Genomic DNA, 18,628 nt, shown 5'->3' on the forward strand with positions numbered 1-18,628 from the left:
GGCACATGCACAGATACCCGCAAACAGAAACAGACACTCACAAGCAATTGCGCTGACACACACGCGCACACACCACACACACACACACACCGACAAGAGGCAGTGGTAGAGCCAATAGTATCTTCCTCTCTTCCAGACAAATTCAATTTCCATCCAGGACATGTGTAAGCTGATTAAAGCAGCAAACAAAGACTGGAGAAATATGTCACATCCTTCAGGACCGGACACAATATTGAGTGCTGCTTGGGCGATGGGATCCGACTCTCACTCCCCGCCCCCCTCTCTCGAAGTCCCCGCTTGTTCCTCCCGTGACCTCTCGGCGTCACCTCATACAATCAAGCGACCCCTTCTTTCTTTTCTTGTCTTTTCTCTTCCGCTTTATTTTCCTTTCCAGCTTTGTGGTTCTATTTCAAACTCTTCTGCCCATGAAAATGCAAACGTATTAGTCATATTATGCTATGAAAAGCAATGAGTTGTCTGTAAGCTCTAGCAGGAAGCACAGGTGTGACTGCTGGCACAGACCATGTGAAAACAATGAAACTAAAAATATAGCCCGTCAATGTAAAAGAATAAGCCGATACAGTCTTCCTGCAGTTGAAACAAAGAAAGGAAGTGGTGGCAGCTGTGTCTTCCACCGTGCACTTGTGACTGGGGTGGAGCCTTGACAGTCAAAAGTGTGTCAGGCAGACACACGCATGCACATGCACCTGGGGCGTCACAATGTCTGTTTAGCCACTGCAAAATAATGTCATATCACCAGAAGATGTGTGAAGAACACATCTGAATAATGAATGGAGGGAGGTTAATTATGGATGGATGGAGGGCAGAATAAATGCCTGAGACATTCTCATGAAACACATGGTCGGATACACGGCGACATACTCGCTGCACACTTCTTGGCAAGTCGCAAGTACGAGAGACTCCGTAATTAGCTCGCCGGCACTGATAATGCTCGGTCTGTGTTGCGTGTGGATGTGCAACCTCGTTTTTGTAAAACAACAGTCTTCAAATGGGTGCATGAGATGAGTTTGTTTAACTTAACTTGACAAGGAAAACTGTACTCTTGTCGACAATAAAGTAGCAAAATGATTATATGAAAAGCAATTAGAACCACAGCTCATCCTTGGGCTGATGTGGAAAGTGATTGTCAAGACAGACATAAAATAATTCCATTAAAGGGTAGAATAAAGGATTGAAGTTGACTTGGCAGATGACACGCATATTTGAGATTTAATATTTCTCCTTTTCAAAGATTCAAAGTTATATATATTATCTGTTTGATGCCATCAACCGGCATTCATGTGGATGACTAATTCCCTTGCAAGTGATCCGCACCTGGAGCTCTGATGGAGTGAATGGCCCGTCAACCACAGAGAAAGGCAATGCCCTCCAAAAAGGGGGTCAACAATGTGGTTCAATAGCTAGGGATTGGGGGATGCAAGCTGGCTTGGTGGTTTGAATTCAGAAGAAGCAAAAGGATCCGGGTGGAACTAAAAAGGGGCGTGTCTTTGCCTGCATGGGAAAAAAAGACAAGGCCATTGGGAGAGAATGATGACCCAGAGCCCCATGGAGACTTGTTTTCAGGGCTTGTGACCCCCTGGAGGTTTTGCGGGGTTGATGGAGGATTAGTCAAATGGCCCCACTGCTTTTGTGTCATAGTCACGAAAACTCACCCCGTGTAGCTTTTAGTCATAACTGAAATTTGACTGAAAACAGCAGTTTCTCCGTAGTCACCCACCAGCTAAAGGCACCATCTATCCCTCCCCCGTCTGCTTCAAATCAGAAAAATGAAAATATCGGAATCACGGGCACGTCAGTGAGTTAGAGGAAACTGAACATGGTGAACCATCCAGAATTCTGTTACACAGCGTTTGAGATCTGAACAATCTTGTTCCATAAAGCAAACTCAAATCTGTCTTTTAAGCCATATCAGCCAAATATCTAACTCTCCGTGACCTCGGCTGGTCCACACATCAAACCACAAGCAAAGATATATAAGACTGCAGTTTCTTTATACAGAGAGATTACATCAGCTATGACATAGAATCCTAAATTCATGCTACTTCATTCAGTAGGTATTTGCAGGTGATTAAAAGCCTCAGGATGAATACAATGCCAACAAGCACAATTGCCGAAAACCTTTTGGTTTGGTTCAAGGTTGAAGAAGTTCAAGGAAGGGAGGGCAGTGGATTCAGGTCCAAAGGAAGCTGAGGGGTCCTGCACAAGATCCTGTATGGCGTCTGCTTGTTGCAATCCTCAGCACTCGGGACCTTGGGACATCAACATGGCCCATTCACCCAGCTCGACTGAAACATTCAAAGCATTGCTTCTAAAGGACCACACTTTTGTTCCTTCACAAAAGGCATGGCCAGAGGTTCTCCCATAGATGGGAGCCCCATTCAAAATCAGATTATTTCCAGTGAAATCCTCCTTTCTCCACCTGCCAGTTAACTATGTCAGGGCCATTGTGTTTTTCTGGAAAAAGCTCTCCATTTTGACAAAATGGAGGCTGGATGTGTATTATTGCTTTTACTGCCATTTACTATTGGAGGAAAGAGGCACACCCCACCCCCACACGCCTTCCTCTCCTTAGAATTCTTTCTTTCTTTTTTTAAAGAAAAATCTGGGCCACATGCCCCAGAGGAACGCAAAGTGCTTTAATTCATTCGCACCTTTTCTCTCTGGCTGCCATCTCCAAGGCCTCTTTTTATGCCCAGAAGTGATTTTTTTCAGGCTGGACCATCAAAGCAATTACGGTAGCGGCCTGCTTCCCTATTATGAGGAAAGATGACTGACAACAGAGACATGGTGCGGGGGTGGAAGGGCACTTGGCTCCAATTTATTTGATCTAAAAACATTTTTTCTTTTATTGGCATCCACTCATGTAACAAAACACAAATAAACTGGCCAGATTATCTCCTTGAGATTTTTTGACTAAAAACGTCTTATCCCATTCTCAATATAATGTTTTTCAATGACCTTTCTCACCAACCTGGCGAAGAGATCGTTGGCCACAGTTGGGTGATGCAGGACAGATAATGCCAGTAGTGTAACAAAACACTGAATGGCATGGCAGGCAGTGATGTGTGGCAATTAATGTAATGGACATGAGAGAGCGCACAATCATGGGCTAATGCGAATATCTTATATTACAGTGCAAATGAAAAAGGATCAGCAAGACTCTTATCATTACAGGGCTATAGGAAGATGGCTCACCGCAAAAGGGGATACTCCATAAATGGATAGTGCAGAGAGCGGAGCACGGCGCCACTGAGCCGATCTTCCATCCAATAGTAATAATTCTGCCTGGAGTGACACAGGGCCATTGGGATGGATGGATACAGGATGTGAGGCTAAATAACACATTTAAAGAAAACATTAGGTTGAAAACGGGGGCCGAGAGGAATGTCGCAAAGTGAGGCTGATGAGGAAGACATTGGAGTAATACAAGAGTAAAGAGGTGTGAGTGAATGAGTTAGTAAGGAGAGTAATAGACTAAGACACGAGATGAGTGAGAGGGCAAAAAGAGATGAGAGAGCAAAGTTTACAGACAGCGATGAAGCAATATGACACATTGGCTAATCAGCCTGCTGTCTTTCTCTTTCACAAACTGTCATCCCGGCCATCAAGCCATCAAGACTGTGGTCCTCTCCCCCTCTCATTGACTGATTCCCCTGTTCAATTATTCAAGGTTTATAAGCAGGATCCATCTATTCAGCTAGCAGCAGCTCCAGTAAAATAATGAAAGGGCTGCTTCTTCCGCCATAGTGACTGTCATAAAACCTTTACTATTGGCAAAAGAAAAATCAATTCTTCAGACGGAATGTTTTTAACACCATCAACATATTAATGGTGGTGTCACAAGAGAAGAAAGAGCCTTTGCCATGTAGCCGACTTTAAAAATGCAGACCATAAACGATTTTACATGCTCTCACACTAATCATCATGTATGGGGGCTGAATATTTACAATGATGGAATGCTATATTTAGCCGATACAGAATATGTATACAGCGATGCCAGAGCTGGAGTCCATAAGGAATAAGATTCAGGCGACGTATCTGCGGCAGGAGTTTCCACGCTGACCTCACTGTCTCCTTAAAAAGCAAACTTGTGTGAGTCACACTGTGACACAGAAATCCGGTCAACCGCTGGCCTGCCAAGGAACGCTAAGCTTCAGTAAACATGACCACAAATAGGCAGCGCACACACAATCACACAAAAACAACATGCACACACACACACACAAAAGATCAAGCGTATAGGACACACACCCAAACACACAGTCCTTTCCCTCACTTGTCGGAAATATTAAGGAACATCACAGCTTCCATCGGCCATAATCCGCCCGAGGGCAACAGTGACCTAAGAAAAAAAAAATCATCCACCGAGGAAAAAAAAAATATATATAATGAAAATAGATGAGTTATGCAGTTAGTAATGCAGAGTGCAGCCTCATCCTTTACTTGGCTGGCTATGGCTTCAGGGTGGAGATGTTAAAACTCAGCAACCTCCACTGGACTTCCACTAATGCATGACCCACATCCATCGTGTTCAGCCCTCATCCTGCTGCCATAACTTCAGGTGATGACCTTTCCATAGACAAAGAAACACACACATGAATCCCACACAAATACATCTTTGCATGTATACAAGTAGTCACACTCACAGCGACACAGACACACATCCTTTATCTTCTAATCCTCATCCAATGGAGGCAGAGGGTCTGAACTGTGGCAAAGTGTCTATTTTTAAACTTGACATATTAGTCATCTCGAAGGGGAGCGACATTGTAATTTATGGAATTCATGAATACCAAGCTGTTGTGTTCCCTTCTTGTTTATTTCCCCCCTCCTCCTCAGCACAGTAAGTGTTTTGGATGAATTCAAATAAACTCACAGATGCAGATGGGTAGGATCCATATCTCCGTAAGAGCACAGATGCTAATCAGCTCGGGCTGAAGAGGGAGCTTGCAAGCTCCCTCTTCAATGATATGAGGAGCTACCATGGTAGCTCCTCATATCATTTTGAGCACGTGGTAAAAATGTGTAAAGAGTTGTAACGGATTTCTTTCCTCTTCAATTTCTGATGGAGTTATACAATTGCTCTCGAATACACAGCTACAAAAACTCTGTACTTTGGATTCCCTGTCTCTTTTATCCTCTCCCATTAATCCTACCAACAGTGAGTCTCAAATCAGACAACTGATCCCCTTATTAGAGAAGATTCCCAGCTCTGTTTAGTCCCCTGTTACCCACCTTTATAGGTATTATCACTTTTAAATCAGCTGCTAAATCTCCATTCATGCCGCAGCTAAGCTAAGATTCACCCTTGGAACAAGTTAATCAAAATTGTAGATTAAGGAAACTGATTCTTAGAAATTGAATGATGAGGATTGTGTGGACAGGATGGATGTTAAAACAATGACCCTTCAGCAGTTTTAACTTGGCATTCTTCGTACCACTGCAATAATGGACCAAAGGTCTTCTGGCAGACCTCAGGACAGAGATATTGGCTTCCAAAACTAATGATCTCAAATGGTACACTTGTGGGCAATTAAGCATCGCTGTTCCCTCAGTAGCTAACAACAGCAAATATGTCATTTTGAAAATAAACAACACTTACACTTACATTCATTCCGTTCTAATTGCATAATCCTATGTAATAATTACAAGCTGCAAATGGACATCTCTTTAGAAGCTTCAACAGAAATCATGGAAAGCCATAACAAACAAAAAAGACAAAATGAATTGATTTACACAAAAGTAAAGACTAGGCATTAAAAGAGCATCCATTTAAAAGCCCTTGTGGGTATTTGGTGGTCAACTACAACAGCAACGTGCTGCATGCACTTAATGTGGCTGAGAGTGCTGCTGAAGCTTAGGAAAACTCATACAGGCAATGGAGTAATTTGACCCCACTCAAATCCTTCCATCAGACACTAACCAAATAGAAGTCAAAAGAACGAATGAAGAAAGAGAAATAAATAAAAGGGAGAAAAAAATAGAGAAGCGGCTAAACCATTGAGATTAGTGCTAAGTAACTAAATGGGCCATATCACTTTTTCATTACCAGCAAGGAATGGCTATTTCAACTGCTGGAATCTAAATAAATAAGGTGAACTCTGACCTCTCGTCGTCTTTTATTCATTCATGTGTAAATGTTGCACATTCTTATAGCCTCCCGTTTATTACTTCCCGATATGAGCAAATGGAGATTTGCCATCATACCCTCGAGGCCTATCAATAAATAAAATGAAGCAAATAAACAGATAAATAAATAAATAAATGTAAAGAGCCTACCCAAAGGGCATCAGTCAGCATTAGTGATGGAACAATGTCAAGCACAATCATGCTTGACTGGAGGAGGAGTGCCTGAGTGCAGGGAGCATTCTTGCTGATTGCATACCCAGTATATTTATGTGTGTGTGTGTGTGTGTACGTACAAAAGTGAGTAGAGTTGGGTATTCTGTGTTATTCTGCTTGTTACGTTCATTTAACCCTCCCAGTCTCCCCTGTCCCTTTTAACTCTTTAGCTATCTACTCCTACAACCAGCACGTAGGCCCCGAGTGCAAGCTAACAGCTGCTGCTAATGCAATACCATGTGCAATCATGTCAATGTTACATCTATGTATGATATTATAGTCATATAAATGGAGCTCAGCGAAAGTTCAGACAGGAAGACATTCGTTACAAGCGGGTTCATTCACAAGCAGTCTCTTAGTCTTGCAGCGATTACTCCATTAGCTGATTGGGGGCGGGCACGATGAATGAACCAACCGTCTGCAGTGCAGTTTTGTAAGCCAATCACAGCGTCGTTGGCGAAACTTTAAAATGTGTTCTCCTCTGTTGCTGTCAGTTGTCGTTTCAGCTCAAGTCGGTGCGACCCTCCTCCACCCTAGGCTCCTCCAATCGGCATTATGGCAACGCTTCTTCTACACCACCACCAGGGTCTGGACTCCATGGGGGGAGATATCAGCATCTCTACCCCTGGTTTATCCAATCGCCAAAAAGACCTTGCACTATTGCAATATGCTATTGTAATAAATTATTGTTAAACTCTAAACACCCATCTCTCCTGGCTGAACTATGCATCTATATATGCTGAAAGAAAATGTGTTGTGTAATGAAAACTGAGGATCTTATTGCTACATCTGTCCGACACTTCACATTTGACCAACTCAGTCCATATCGTTTAATACGATGCCTCTTTACCTTCTCTCTGTTACAGAGGCACCACGTACATCTCAAACAGCATCTTCCTTTTCATTTTATTTTTACGTCTAAGAAATAATTATACCACCCATTTCAGGTTGGACCGGCTGATTTATCCATGAGCATATGTTATAATATGGGCATTGCTTTCCTGTGCATCAGGATTCACTTGATGCTTCACAGATGCCGTGCTGACATCACTCTCACATCACAAGAAGAAAAGAGAAGAACAGATTTATTTTGGGCCATAAATTCATGCTCAGATCAGTGCTTATTACAAATATCTGACTAACTTTTTTGTTGCTCAGAAAATCAAATAGATGGTGGGCTGCAAACCTTCACTTTAAGTCAGCAAAACACCTTTTTTGTGTGAAAACATGCCTATCCTATTCAGGGTGTGGGAGGCTCATTGCTTTTGTGAAAAGTCAAATACTCTTTTATTCAAGGTTGTGCACACTAATCCAATTAAAGTTTCTCACATCCTTCAGAAATAATTAACCTTTTTCTTTAATTTGGTTGCTTATGATCTTCAAATGAGGCAGAAATAAGTCTGATTTAAAGCAGCAACACTTTGAAGACTGAAATAAGTTATAGATTATATTTTCTATGTCAACTGTAAGTCCACAACTATCACACTTCAAAAGTAAATTTTGTTTAGTATTGTAATGAATCCTGCGTTTGTCCGCAATGTTCTGCTTTTACAATGATGTACTTCGAAATGCATCGCATTCCTTGTTTTGTGTTTTCATTTAAGAACTACAGGGAATTTTCTCAATGCTTTTCGTAAATCACAGGGTAGTGTGACAGGAGGGTATGACTTCATTAACACATCAGAATAACATGTTACATTCAACATGTAACACTATTGATTACAGTGAGAAAAGAAATCAGGGAAGTTGCAAGATCCAGCTTCTTCAAGCTGCTTGTGTAATACATTTAATATCCTTGTTCCCAACACCACCTTTATTAGAATAATCTATTGAATGAAACATTTTAATTTGAATTATCTTCATCTGTACAAATCGGGAATTACTATTATCACTGATCGCCTGAACTGCCGTTACTTACCTATACCGCACTGTTATAGAGATCTGGCCCACCTAATGGGAATGTACAATATTAATTCCACCTCATTGAGGTTGACAGATTGCTGTGACTGACACTTCAAATGCAAACATCCGCTTGGACATTATATTGAATACTTCAATAATAGACACATCATATTACGGAGGTTAGGAAAGCCCACGAGTGTGGCAGCAGAGGAAGAATCATTTGATTCTGGCTCTGCCTCTTATTGTCAGTGGAACACATAACCATACAGGATGGCATACTATTTCACCGCACATTATTTGTTCTCTAGCTGATCATCAGTAGGCCCGGCTGTATGCCTAATGAGCGATAAATACGGTTTGATTCAAATGACACAAGTCGCCCATCCTTCAACACTAAGCATGATGGCTTGGGTGAGATTCCTTTAGAATTATATGAGGGCAATTTTTCAGCTTGTGGGATGGTCCGACTTTCACAGGCATTCCTTTGGCTTAAAGCTCTGCAAGTTTATAGGTCTATTAGGAATTCCTCAAACAATGAACGATATCAATCTTATTGTGTGAGTGTGCCCTGGGTAAAAATAAGATGAAACCTTCCATTATGGGGCCTCCAAAGCATATTTGCCCTCTAAAATTGATCCAGCATTGACAATTTACACTTAGGGTGACCTTTCATAACTGCCCACAGACTTGAAGGCCAATATTGTTTGGAGAGTGAGCAAGAAAAAACCACAGCCCACTGCAAGCACTCTGGGATAATATTGAATATGATAAGCTAGTCGACATTTTTTGCTCTGCAGTTGTTCGTTGACGGTCCACTAGGCGGGAGGGCTGAGTACTCTTTACATCAATGAGGCTCTGTGCCAATAAAGTCAGACAATATTGGACATAGGTGTTGAAAGCTTTGAGTCATTATAGCACAAGGTCATTGACTTTATTTCCCGAAAAAGAAGGAAAAAAAAGAAGAAAATAAAAAGTAAGTGTTACCATTGGGAGCTGCACTCCACATGCTACGTCTTCTCAGACATGGAGCTGTAAAAGGGCATAATGGCATCAAAAGGGCATGCAGAGAGCCCCCTGATGATACCATGTCCTCAAGTAGATACCTTCAGTATGAATTATACAGCAAATAGTTTAGGGTGTAATTAACAGCAGAGGCAGACCCCTGGTTTCCACTCAGGGAGACTGCCATGTATTACAATTTGATTTATTCTCTCAAAATGGCTCCATGTCATACTTCACCTACTTTAGGTCCTCTCTTGGCAGAGTGAAGCAACGGATCAGTTATGCGCCAAGGGTACTCAAATAGTACATCAAATCTTCATTTATATTTCCATGATGGGTTTTCTGTTGTGGATGAAAAATGGTCCGGTCCAGAGAAAGGCCCTATGGGTCAATGGGAGGGACAATGGCTTTGTCTCTGCTCTAGGACGTCAAATGGAGTGGCTGTCCATGCCTTAGTTCCTTCCCTTCTGCCTTTCCCTTTGGCTGTTGATATATATCCTTATCTATGAGTAGCAGGTGATAGATTTCAAGCGGCACATCTCTACAGAGCTCTGCTCTCATCTACTCAATTGATATCTCACATCTACTAAGCGATCCAAGCTAGCAAGAGGCACCAACACCCTCTGGGTCTCTTCGCCCCAAATCATGTTAGCGCCACTTCCTGCAGGATCGCCCCTGGGGTTGCTTCGATGAATAACATCTATCAACACCCTGAAGTGGAAGCTAGGAGCTTGTGGAGGCGAAGGACTTTAGCCCTCAACTCAGACACCCTACAGCAACAGTCCCTATCTGATAAGTGACACAAGCTTGCACGTGTGTGTGTGTGTGTTTGTGTGTGTGTAAAAAAGTACAGGAGAATATCTGCTGTAGGTTGAGAGACAACACAAGAGATAAAGTGACGGGTACATATGTGTGAGCAAATAATTAATTGCTTAGACAATTACGATCACTTTGACTTCCTGTGATGTTATTGAAGAAACAAAACAGTGATTTCCCCCAGATCAGGGAAAGATAAGAACATAGCTGCCAGGCTGAACATATTATGTCCGTCGATATCGGGGTGATGTGGATAACACATACAGGAGTAATACGTATAGGTACTAAAAGATCATTTATGTCAGAGATGACATTTTACATATAAGAGAACAAGGGGGAATTATTTATCTTTGCCATTATCTCTTTTTCACAGACATCCCTTTGTTTTTTTCGTTTGCCTCTTTGCAAATCCATCCAATTTCTTCTTTAAAAATTCCATGAGAGAAAATATGTAATTTAATCTTCATTACATTTACAGGGGGCCTACTCTCTGGCCTGACCAGCTGAATTAACTGCCATGCTTCGGGGGATTAAACAGTTGGGCTGAATTTCCGTAACCTTGACAAGCATTATATCACGGCATCTCTATTGTTTAATGGCCATGAGATGATCCTTCCCTGTTCAATGTCAAATAAGTCCTTAAGAGGCTTGCAATACAGAACACAGGAGGGAACTTTTGATTGACTGACCTGTGAAGGTGAAGCAGAAGAGTAGGGCATAAAGGAGAGAGGCCCTGGTTTGGGATTGTAATGACGTTAAAAAAATAAGATTGGCTTGGTTCCGTTTGAAATCTGATTGATGTGTCTTTTGGGATGCCCCCCCCCAAGTATGAAAGACCTACTGAGTCTGTGGCTTTCATCCCTGACCGAAAATCGATGAGCCAGGATGCTCCTGTTCTCTACCCACCAATCTCCTGCAAGATACCAGGTAACTGTCTCATCAGAAAGGGACTCAAGAGACAGAAAAGGAGTAGGCGAACTCAGATTGTTTTTTTATCGTTATCAACTTAAACATCAATAACTGTCTGCAAAAAAAGAATAATACACGGGGTAAAATCTATTGAATTTAATGCCACTAAAAGTACTTGATATTTTATCTTCCTGAAATAAGTCGAACCAACAACAGAAATGTAGCTTCTCTGGTCTCCATCAATCCATCCAGCTTCTGCGTGTTGAATTAGAACTGGCTGGTGTAATTACATAACACATGAGTATGGACTCCCGGGTTAGGTTTTCCATCTTACACAAAGTGGAGACAAGGAAAGGCAAAATGCTTTTGGAATTGGGTGTAATTGTGACTGGCAGCGCTTAGAATTGTATGCAGCCCGACATTTGAAGTACTCTGTTGGAGTATAGTTTAGCCTGAAGGACGACAAACAACTACACGCCTGGTTTAAATGAACTTATTTGACGTAAGCGAAGATTCTTCTGCGACTGAGAGATTCTCTCTTGTACACATGGCTCATTAGAAGATGACAGGAGGTTAATCAAGCTTCAAAACATGAGATTACAATAGACATGACAAGCAGGAGTAAATAGATTTGGCACACTGTTTGACACAACTGCTCAGGAAACCTCCTCCACCAATAAGGTTCAGAAATGCCAAAAGTCCTAGAGTCAGAGAGAAAGCAAATATATTCACAGGAGAAGTATAGAAACATTAATGTTGCTGTTCTGACCCTAACATTATAGCATCACTCTTTCAATACTGACGAAGGCATTGACAGTTGCCACCATGCAGGAAGAAGTAACAACCCAAAGAAAGCTTTCAGTGACTGAGATGCCACTGGTTAGTCCCTTTACTTGGTTTCTAAATGCAGTTTCAATAGAACACAAGGAGAATTTGTCTTATTTCATTAAAGGACATAAACAAAAATCTGTCCACCCCCCATATTCTATTCAACTGAAGAAACTTCCAGATTTACTTCTTTTATTTAAATCCATGGAGCCTGCATGTAAAAATGATGTACCCCCTCATTACCTTAGAGTAAAGAATGTATGCAGCTGTTCATTAAAACCTTTTTGAGGTCCATATCAGGGGACCGTCAGTGCATAATACATTCTGGTGGCATAGTGATGTAGGAGATAGCACCATCGTAAGGAACACAGTTATCTTAGTTGTATCGCAAGAATAGTCAAATACTAAATATTCAATTCAATATCAAGTATATTCACAAACAGAGACCGACAGTATTTAGTTTTATAATTACTCCATAACACAGAATTGTGTGCACGCAGAACAGACTTTTTACTGGTCCAGCTAGCATCCGCCCAGCAACATCCAGGCGGGATATATTGAACCAACACGGTCCTGCTCTGGGTCCCAGTTGGAAACATCGAGAATACATAAACAGATCAAAAAAGATGATCAGGAAGCATCTTGAGAAGAAGTTTTACAACGACGGCTTAGTAATTCTCCCCATTATTTTATTTTTCTAAGTTTGAATCGATATTCAAATTCCTATTCGATTTTTCCTATTCCACTTACAGCCAGTTAGGACACTGTGTCATGGACATAATACGCAAAAAATAGATAAATAAATAGATAATCTGTGTGTTTTGTTAAAAATGAATATATAATCATATTTTTGTTCTTTTTTTTTTTTTGGGCGCCAAAGGCCGGAGCTCCCCACCCATCCGCCAGCAAAAGTCTGTCAGGTGATGCTAAACACGCCTTCCATGATGCCATTAAGTGAGCGGGAAGTTCCAGGCGCTGGCAAAGCGGAGGGAAGCCCATCGACATTCATCTGCAACACTACGGCGACGCAGAGCCGGAAGAAAGTCTGCAACGTTTCACTTTGAAGACAGTTTTCGTAGCTCGGTGTCAGCTTGCCAAGGTACTCACCTTGTTTTACTGACAAATACTTGACATTTTTCCTGTTAATTCAATATCAACATGTTTATTAGAGAATTTTTTTTATTCTTGGTTCAATAATTGTTCTGCATCCCACTTTACGTACTCTCTTGACATACACTGTCATTCATGCATCCACTCGCACATTGTCAGGTGTTTGGACGTGCAACCAACACAGATTAAACATAATATAGTGAGAAACATGTTTGCAACACAGAACCAGGCAATTGGTTTTCACCCACAGTTGCCTCAAAGTAGGATGGCACGGCATGGCAAGAAGGAGGCATATGTGGTAAGCTTTTGGACATCAGCTTGACATTTACCAAACATAGAGGGTAAAAATGACACAAAACCATGAGTGGCCAAAGCTTGGTCGACAGAGCTCTCCAACAAAACACTGCCTGAATAGTGCCACAAGACAGGAAGTGATATCATGCTTCAACAGGGCAAGACAATTAGATGAAAACTGGAGCTGCTCTACAAGACAGAATTCATGCCGAGTGAATCAAAAATAATGTCCTTCAAGTAGCCTGACTGCTGTTAGTGTTACACGTTTAAACATTTGAGATCAAGCGGACAACATCAGGGCAACTTCAATAATAGTGCACATGACTCTATTGGATTGTAAAGGTATTCAATGTAGGATTTACATCATGTCACTCAGCAGTACAAGCAGTAAATTAAAGGCTTAGTCCAGGACAGAGTTTTATTCTCTGCTGATGTGTGATGGGAAGATCTATTACTGGACATGAAATATGCTGCATTATTATTTAAGTTAAATGTTTTTTCTGTTGATAGAACTTAGTTAAAACGGACTCCTACTGGTGTTGACATCTACTCAGCTTATTCATCCGATAAAGCAAAGGACATCATATTGTCTGTGACAGTTACGATATAATGTGTTTCTTTTTTCAGTGAGCTGTGTGTGTCAAAGTGTGTCTTAGTTTTCATTCAAATGGGTTATCCAGCTAAAGTGTTTATGGTCTTAAGTCTTCCATATTAAACCTTTTCATGCTTTGCAAAGTCCAATTGAGTAACTCAGCACAGCCCTCTGCATGTTATAGAGCAGCTCAGCGTGCGTTTTCCGACAGGAAGGATGCGTGAGTTATGCAGCAGGAGGTGGTGCTGGGGTCGGCCTTTAAATGGTAGTTAAATACACACACCTAGGGTTCTGTTACCATAGATAGCACCCGGCCACCGAGAGGATGGACTGGAAGGGCTTTGATCACCTGTAACAGTGTTGGTGATAACAAATAAAATAAAATAAAAACAAGAACAAAAAAAGAAATGAAAAAGAGAAAAGGAGAAGGATGAAGAAAAAGGAAAAGAGAAAAAAGGCATGAGAAGTGACACAAAGCACAGTATGGCAAAATCCCTTCAGGTGTGTTAAGATACCCGTGCTCACTTTTGGACACAGACATTAAAACCAAACCACCACACAGACATATGGAAATAAAAAAGTAATAATAATAATAGGAATGACATTCCCTTGATTAACAAAGAATATTAAAATATGATTGGATATATAATTACGGGCACTATATTGCCAAAAATGTTGGCAAAAAAGAAAACAATGAAGTGTAAGAGAAAGTGAACCGGGCAAGGTAGAAACCACCTGAACCACATGTACAGGCCAGGTCACTAATCAGGTACCTTCTTACTGTCATTAAAAAACAGGCACTACTAATCTTCTCTTTATCAATTTAAAAGCACCGTAACTTGTAAACTGACAGAGAATATCTTCTACCAATAATTATTCCACCATTTACCACTGATGATGATTAATCTGAAGTGACTTGACAAAATTAAGAAACTGAAACGCTTAAAACAGGCAAAGAGAAACGAGGAGCTGAATTGTTTCTATTGTATTATAACTCTATAAGATATCTAATCGCAAATACTGACCAGCAACAATCTAAAAATATGGTTTTGACTGCTTAGCCTTAAAATTAATGCTAATTTTCACAGCTTGATTTGCAGTGGTGCAAATCCATTAACTGCAGCCACTCGTCTGATTTTTTCTGCCCTCCAATTCTGTTCCTGATGGCCAGTGTGGCGATCAGGAAGCACCTGTAGCTCTTCTGCAGAACTCTGACTTGCATATGATTTGACCCTGACAGCCCGACTAGGTGGTACTCCACTGGGTTCAACATGGCAGAATGGAATGTATAAACACCAGGAATACACTAAATCACTCTCAGTCCAACGGCAGCCAGCATGACTTCATTATAATAAGTGCTTTATGAATGGCAAAGGGGCAATACATCACTCATGACCTTCACTGGGCCACATCTGAGCTTGTTTTGATGACATCTTTCTGTAAGTGCATAAGTTCCCATACCTGTTCGTATCAGTCCTTAAAACCAATTAAAAGCACACGGATATACACGCACGCACGCGCACGCACACACACATACACACACGTGCTGACAGGTAAGACTGACATAAATAACAAATTATGAATTGGGACATAAATACAGTGTTCTTCAATGACTTACCATTGCGTGGTGTACGTTTTCGCCGATCACGGAAGGCTGCTCCGGACTGTAGAGCTTCCATTAGGCTATCCATCACACCAGTTTCATCTCCTTCTGTAAGAGCACAGATTACAGAGGCAAAGATGTTTACAGGACTTACATTAACACAACTGCACATGAACACATTGAACACAGAGAAGAACACTACTTCATCATCTAAAACTAGGTATTCGGGGCAATGGATGCTCTCTAACTAAAGGTGCATGAACAATCACCTGACGGTGTGATAAACAAGCCTTTTATAGAACATATGAGTGAGACAAAGGCCTGTCACTCAGGCCTGTTCTTCTCAGTAAACAGCTGGGGAGGAGGAACAATACACTAAGAGCTTAGCAACTAATACAGGCAGAGGAGCCTCACGATGAAAGCATCCACTGATGGTCATTGACAGATATTTCTTCTGTGGCTAACGCAGGGGAGCTAAGTGCTCTTTACAAAGATTTATTGTGGAGCCCGCTCAATACTCGGGCGCTCTATCATTGTTCAGTCAATGACACCAGGACCGGCCTTCGAAAAACATTCCTCTGGCCCTCCGTTCCAGATGTCGTGTAGCTCCATGTAACTAGAGAATGGAAGTCGGTCAGCATAGGAGACACTTGAGTCAGGCAGGAGACACTTGAAGTGCTATGAGGAGCAACAGCATGGCGAGATGTGCCGACATACTGCTCGATGGAAACAGGGTTAAAAAACAAGCTTAGGTTCGATATCTGGGTCATCTATCTTTACGCCCCACTGCTAATGAGTCAGAGGGGCACCCTTTTTATCATACCGGTCCAGTACAGACATTATTTTAAACTAGGATCATTAGAGTGACTTATTGTGCAGCTGGAGACTTGGCCATCAATTCTTTTGCGTACATGAGTGAACTAGCTCGTCCCGAATGTTCCCCATCAGGGTCCAGGCATCTTGTTTCTCTACTGTGCTATGGCTGAAGGGAAACGGTAGATATAAGTGGAGACAACTGCTACTTTCAGCAAACAGCACTTTTGACGACTCTAGGGTGATCAATCTTTTGTTACTCGTGTGTTCTAAAAGAGACACGACACATGGGCAAATTGAATTTATGAACAAAACACGTTGACACGGAATGATTCGTGTTTAATTTAGGCAAAGGTGCATATTTTGCCATTACTAGAGGAAGTCAGTGTTGCACATGTTTCCACCTTCTCCTCCACCAACAAACCACCTCACCTGCAATCGTTCAAGCGAGTCAAAGAAGACAGTACAAATTAAGAATAGAAGCACTCTTCACTCGTCCACACACTAATTTTGCTCTCTATCTCATTTCTTCTCTTTCTTCCTCAAGTCCTTCCCAATGGCTACTTTGAAATCAAAGTATCTGTTCCGGCTGTGTGCTGTGCTTAAAAGCAATTCCGATTAAATCAAGCTTAATTAGACGAGCTTTATCAGAACAAAACTAAAGCCGAGCCAAGTAGTGCTTATCTCAAATTGCAGCACTACACCTCCGATAGCAAGCTCATTGGTTTAAAGGGGGGGGGGGGGGGTCTCCTCTGGACTTAAAGAACAATATGGTGAACAACTTGCAGATACTATAACCTATCAACTCCCAAGATCGTTCCCTACTTCTTCTTATGTAGGCTAGCAGGGACACACTGTGAGGCTGACGTGTTAAGTGGCAGGTAAACATTTATCCACAACCACCTTGGCACAGGAAACTTTTTGACAGCCTCTTCTTCATGGAGACCGAGACATCACAGGGGGCACCTGCCACTTTGATCAATTTGTCCTACTTCTGCTTAACTGTAGAGCAATTCATCATTTGTTATGGCCAGGACTTGTGAGCCATAGTCGTATGGGGGTTCAGCAGGAAGACGGCAGACACAGAAAAGGGAAACAGTCCCCAGTCACTCCACAGAGCTCATTTAACTCTGTCCTGTTGGACCACCGGTGAAACTCGAGCAGGCCTTACTCCGAGCAAAAGATTGACACAAATGAGCCTTCAGGCTGTGAACTTATTAACATATATACACATGTGTGTGTATATATAACAAAGACAAGGTAAGATCTGAGATGACAAAGAAATAAAGCTGAATATTATTTGACGACACTTATTCCAGTCATCCTCAGAGCAAACTTTCTTCATCACTTATTGTAACAGTGCCCACTTTAGTGGCTATTTCTTCCACGTACCTGCAATTACTCTTGTCTTATTTTCAGCTGTTAAACCTAGAGCAAATATTCATCCTCTTCTCATTAGCAGCAGTAGTAGATTGCATGCAAGGGGAATTACAGAAAAGCTAACCTTTTATGCCCAAAGATCTTTCTCAAGAGGAAAGATCCCCTCTGCTCACAGGAAATTGCTTTCTAAATGGGTTAAGACGGGCTAAGACCCAAGACATTGACAAACCCTTCCAGAGATGAAATACCTTGGTAGGCACCTCAACAGACAGCCTCAGGGTCCTTTAATGATCTTATTAAATCTTCTGGAAGTGTGGAACATGGTTGTGGCTTTTGCACTTTTTAGGTACTTTCCTAAACAGTTAAACCTTTAAGAGCAAAAATAAAGCTCTGTCAGAGAGAAGTGGTGTACCTATTTCATATCTTTCCCTTTGATCCCTGCCTACCCCCACTCCCCCATTTGCCTCCCCACCCCCCTTTACCTAGAAAGCAGGTGGACCCACAGTTTGTGCCAAATGTAACAGTGAGCCTCTGGGATTGGCTCACTCTGCAATATATTTACAGGCGGCACTATCACATTTTCTTATTAGAAGGGATAACAAGAGCAATGTGCTCGCAGCAGGATTGGCATGAAACTTAACACACAAGATTAGTTTTTCTTTAAGAAGAAAAAAAGTACCTAGAGTCAAAGTGGAAGAAAGCGGCTGCAATGTACTATTCACCGATCCCAGGGGCTGAACACAAAGTCAAGTGTCAACAGTTGCAAGGGGGAAAAAGGTGGGATAAGAAAATAAGTAGATATAGTAAAAATAGTATATCAGGAAGGATGTAGAGGAAAACATACAGGGAGAAAGAAAGAGTAAAGAAGGAAGCTGGGGAGAAAAGTGGAGAGGGTTTCTTTGGGTACGCCAGGCAGTGGGTGGAGTGGGTTACTGAGAGGGACTAGTGGAGCGAGGCAAGACACAAGGACGTAAAACACTTTGCTGGCTACTCGACGGCCTGAGCCCTGTGACATT

The 18,628-nt window shown here is 41.7% G+C and overlaps 1 protein-coding gene across 5 annotated transcripts in view; it reads right to left on the reverse strand.

Moving 5' to 3' along the window:
• The window catches only part of diaph2 (diaphanous-related formin 2), a 389,710-nt gene that overhangs the window by 25,020 nt on the left and 346,062 nt on the right, over positions 1-18,628 (reverse strand). For 3 of the 5 annotated variants that reach the window (XM_056440252.1, XM_056440250.1, XM_056440253.1), the window contains 3 exons: positions 15,435-15,527; positions 14,100-14,165; positions 11,051-11,693 (listed from right to left, as the gene is read on the reverse strand). In XM_056440252.1, the coding sequence (XP_056296227.1) occupies positions 11,590-11,693; positions 14,100-14,165; positions 15,435-15,527 (263 nt within the window). In that variant the 3' untranslated portion in view covers positions 11,051-11,589. Of the gene's footprint in view, positions 1-11,050; positions 11,694-14,099; positions 14,166-15,434; positions 15,528-18,628 lie in introns of those variants that run through there. The other 2 variants (XM_056440251.1, XM_056440255.1) reach the window with 2 other exon arrangements.

The sequence above is a fragment of the Pseudoliparis swirei genome, chromosome 19 (assembly GCF_029220125.1).
Source record: "Pseudoliparis swirei isolate HS2019 ecotype Mariana Trench chromosome 19, NWPU_hadal_v1, whole genome shotgun sequence".
NCBI classification, from domain to species: Eukaryota; Metazoa; Chordata; class Actinopteri; order Perciformes; family Liparidae; genus Pseudoliparis; species Pseudoliparis swirei.